Genomic DNA, 214 nt, shown 5'->3' on the forward strand with positions numbered 1-214 from the left:
TCCTGGTGGCCTGGAACGTGCCCACCCAGGACTGCAAGCCCCGCTTCCAGGTGTCCCTCGACTTCAGCATCTTCGACCTGCAGGCCTCCCCCAACGAGGGCTTCGTGGGGCAGAACCTCACCATCTTCTACAAGGAGCGTCTGGGGCTCTACCCCTACTACACCAGCCAGCATGTGGCCGTCAACGGCGGGGTTCCCCAAAACACCCCCATGTC

General features: G+C 63.1%; 1 protein-coding gene across 1 annotated transcript in view; it reads left to right on the forward strand.

Annotated features, from left to right (window-relative positions):
- Positions 1-3: 3 nt before the first annotated feature.
- LOC104281245 (hyaluronidase-2-like) overlaps positions 4-214 on the forward strand; it is a gene marked incomplete at both ends in the record, with an annotated part of 1967 nt that continues 1756 nt past the window's right edge. Inside the window, one exon of the mRNA XM_009879158.1 lies at positions 4-211. Coding sequence (XP_009877460.1) covers positions 4-211 — 208 coding nt within the window. The remainder of the gene's footprint in view (positions 212-214) is intronic.

The sequence above is a fragment of the Apaloderma vittatum genome, unplaced genomic scaffold (genome assembly GCF_000703405.1).
Source record: "Apaloderma vittatum isolate BGI_N311 unplaced genomic scaffold, ASM70340v1 scaffold39571, whole genome shotgun sequence".
Lineage (NCBI taxonomy): Eukaryota > Metazoa > Chordata > Aves > Trogoniformes > Trogonidae > Apaloderma > Apaloderma vittatum.